Source organism: Lottia gigantea (genome assembly GCF_000327385.1).
Source record: "Lottia gigantea unplaced genomic scaffold LOTGIsca_35, whole genome shotgun sequence".
NCBI lineage: Eukaryota > Metazoa > Mollusca > Gastropoda > Lottiidae > Lottia > Lottia gigantea.
Genome location: NW_008709190.1, coordinates 2,166,042 through 2,170,251, shown reverse-complemented (window position 1 = coordinate 2,170,251; position 4,210 = coordinate 2,166,042). Strand labels below are relative to the sequence as shown.

The following is a 4,210-nucleotide window of genomic DNA, read 5'->3' as shown; positions in this document are numbered from 1 at the left end:
AGATTTACAAAAATTTCGTGATTACATGAGGACATTTATTTTCAAGTAATAATTTCATGGCATCTAGCAAAACACAATGGATTTTTATTAACCCTTTTTTACAAAAATTTATATTGATCAAGCACTAGATACATGAAAATAGCATATATTATAGAAATATTTTCTGGTTTACGTCTTTTGATGATTAAAAATTTGCATACTGATTCTCCACTACAGACAAAGAATGTATTGTGGTCCTACTCATTCATTGGGGTAATTTTTACATGCCTGTGCCCGTGCTTTCATAAAAATTGCTTTACCACAATATTACACCCTATAGTTTTAAAAATATTCAATCATAATTTCAAAGTGTATTAATAAAACTTTATTATGACAAAACAAATATTAGTCTTGGCTATAAATAATAATTCAACAAATATAATAATATTTGATAGTATTGAAAAGATAAAATTGGCTGGTAGATCTCAATTTAAATATGTTAAGTATGTTATGGTAGTCTCTTTCAGCTGGTTGCAAGTTTTTTTGCAGTTATTAGTTTCTCAGTATAATACTTTTGAAGTTAACTGTATTTGTAATGATGGTTTTTCAATGGGATGGGTCTGCCTTTGTCCCTCCACTTTCAAATTTCTTATCACATAACACTACCTAGTAACACCACTGAACAACACATGTGTGAGAATATCTACAATGACCATAAAGTAATGTGGTATGTTTGTGTTTAAGAACTGTACATCAGATTTTTATTCTTATAAGTACTAAAGGTACTTTAAATTGACTTTCAATACCACGTATGGCAATATTTAGAGGATCAAATCATTTTATGCTTTGTAGCATAATAAGCAATTTTAAAAAATGTAGGCTAATTTCAAATTTGAGCACTTTACATCAGAAAATCCCCAAATATAGTAAAATTCTCCCAAATACCGGTATTCTATTCCTTGGGCTCCTTCAGTTTTCAAAAAATTACATTTATTTATAAAAAATGAACTTTATATTAATATTGATATTTGGGAATGGTTGCTTTTTGGAATTAAAAAATGTTACAATTAGATCACATAAGCTTACTAGAACAGATATTCATAAATATTCATTAAATGCATATTTAAGTATTCATCGTAAAAATATATAGACAATATTTTATGTGGACACTCTAGAATCCCAATACAGAAATAGCTTGTCCTATAATACAGAAATTCCCATTAGTCTCTATTGAATAGATTTCTTTCTGTACCAGGTTAATGTATTGTAAGGCCATTTATTGAAAAAAATACCCAGCGTTCAAATAGTGATTGTTAACACAATTCACACAATACAAGTGTTTGTTGATATGTCACTATGCAAGATTTCCCTGTTTCTTTTGAACAAAATGGTGGTAAAACACTTTTGGAGATATGGATTATAAGCATTTTGTTTTCATTAAGCCTATACAAGAAAATTGTTTTGAAATATTGATATAGGGTAATTAGAGAACTGTGTTATATAAGTATATTATTTTATTTTTGTATAGCTATCAAGAGTTTTGACCTTTTGCTGGACAGAAATAAAAAGATTTTGTCACGTTGCACATTTAGAGTAAATTTTTATTGAGATTGTGATCTATCTAGATTGAGATTGTCATCTATCAAGATTGAGATAGTGATGCATTGAGATTATATTCTATCTAGATTGAAATAGTGCTCTATCTAGATTGAGATTGTGATCTGCCTAGATTGAGATTGTGATCTGTCTAGATTGAGATTGTGGTGTATCTAGATTGAGATTGTGATCTATCTAGATTGAGATTGTGATCTATCTAGATTGAGATTGAGTTTGCCTAGATTGAGATTGTGATCTGTCTAGATTGAGATTGTGGTGTATCTAGATTGAGATTGTGATCTATCTAGATTGAGATTGTGATCTGCCTAGATTGAGATTGTGGTGTATCTAGATTGAGATTGTGATCTATCTAGATTGAGATTGTGATCTATCTAGATTGAGATTGTGATCTATCTAGATTGAGATTGAGTTTGATCTAGATTGAGATCGAGATAGATTGAGATTGTGATCTATCTAGATTGAGATTGTGTAACAATTTGGCACAGTACCAATTTTCCTTGTAACTATATTAATGTCACCCAACTTAATGTCCGTGACCAAATTTTGTGTTCAATTTGAACTTTATAAATTACCAGTATTGTTATTTTCAGCAACAATACATAACAGCATCAACTGTTTGTACCAAACAAGATGAGTGTCCAACGTTACGATAAACCTGTACACACAGTATACGCTCCCTATGAGACTCACCAAGATTTTACTGCCATAGCAGTTGGTGGAAGTAGGGAGCAGAAACGCAGAAGTGATGGCCCAATGATCGTCAGACAACAGGAAGACCCATATATGATGCGTCAAGATTTACAAGTGAACCGTAATCAGGACTTGGCTCCCTTAATCATACGTCAACAAGATCCTCCTCAGCAACTACCCCCTGTCATCATTCGAGACAACAGTTATGATCAGTTACCACTGATACAAGCAGAAGTCAACCACCATCTTGATAGTCTAGAGGACAGAATTTCTCAACAAGAACAAAATACACAAGCATTATTACAGAGAACTATGAAAATAAAAGAAGATGTCATTGATAGTTTGAATTTTACTCATGGAACCTGGAATGATGAGAAACATGCTCGATCATTGCTTCAAGAACATATTAGAAGTATCACAGCTGTTGTTAACAGATTAAATCATGATATTTCTGTGAGTTTTTTTCAATTTTTCAAACTTCCAAGATCATTTGTTTAGGAAAAGATGATTAAATTGTATCTCTTCCTATGGTAGTTTACATGCTTGTCCATGCAAGAGCAATATATTTTATTATGTTTATTCATACTATGTTCAAAACAGTCACCAGCAGAACAAAAGCAGATGTTGATTTCCATTTAGCAGGCAAAGCATCTAGTCAGCCATTTTTTTTTTAATTTTGATATCTTTTTTACAAAATTGTTAAATGGACTTTAATAATCCGCAAAAGTTGTGGGACTCATTTTATGTCTACCTCAATCATTTTGTTAGTGTGTTAATTTTGACTTATGGATTGCAATTCATGTCCGTCTGCTCCTTGTGATCAAATCACAATATCCCATATTTTGTTTTAGGCATTAGAGGAATCTATAAGACACAGAGATAGTGCTACAGTGGGTCAGAACAGTGCTTTAAGAAACCTAGAAGTCCATCATGTTGGTTCATTAACTGATGTCCGTGGACGTATAGTAAGATGTGATACGTCTATAGCTAGATTAGGTGTAGAAGTAAAATCTTGTGTACAGTCCATTCGTACGTTATCACAACAACAACAAGGTTTAGCTAACAGTCAATCAGAAAGAATGAATGGCATTGAATCTCAGGTTTGTTCAATTAATAAAAAAAACCAATTCCATTAAACAAAAATCTTGACTACATCGTACCAAGTTCAACTCCTCCAAAGGGAAGTACCATCAGGTGTTTGGAAAGGAGTAAGCTATGTTAAACGAGACATAGTTAGATTTGTTGTACTTGACCATAATATTTGAATTAGATTGTTGTGTATGAGAGTTATTTCCCATGATTCAGTCTGCTGTCATGACTCAACCGAATTAGTGTTTTATTGATATTACAGTGAGATGAGATTAATATTCTCAAAAAAGCACTGGCCTAGGTCATGAAAAAAGAAACAAATGAAACTTTGTTTGGTTTTGATGAAATTTACTTTACATCTTTTGTAGGTGTCTGTGGTGTTTGCATTGAATTTTACCATTAAAGTTTCATTCAGACGTCTGTGGCTCCTGCAATTTTACTAAAGGTGTTTGATGATGTCACTAATCGCAAAATATGCTTCATCACATAAGGGCCTTTGTGGTTAATGATGTCATCAAACACTTGATTTTAGTGGAATTGCAGGTACCATGGAGGTCTGATTGAAAATTGAAATTTTGGAAATCCTCTTAACAATCCCTTTAAGTTCGAATTGTCATTCCAGATAGCTACACTGTCTCAACATGTCGAGAGAATAGCAGGTGAAAGTAAAATTAAAATACAACATGTAGAGGGGGATACATCTCAATATTTAAACATGTTAGATGGTAAGACAAGAAAAATGATAGAAGACTTAAAGAACTCACTTGGTGCTATACAAGCCATGCAGGAAACAGAAAGAGAACGCATGGAAGAGAGAATTATTGCTATGATAGAA

General features: G+C 32.3%; 1 protein-coding gene across 1 annotated transcript; it reads left to right on the top strand.

Annotated features, from left to right (window-relative positions):
- Nucleotides 1–2,532: 2,532 nt before the first annotated feature.
- Nucleotides 2,533–4,210, top strand: LOTGIDRAFT_83787 (hypothetical protein; the record flags this gene model as incomplete). The annotated part of the gene is made up of 3 exons (XM_009058611.1): nt 2,533–2,739; nt 3,138–3,386; nt 3,998–4,210. Coding segments are annotated over 3 exons (669 nt in total), but the record flags the coding sequence as incomplete, so codon positions are not given.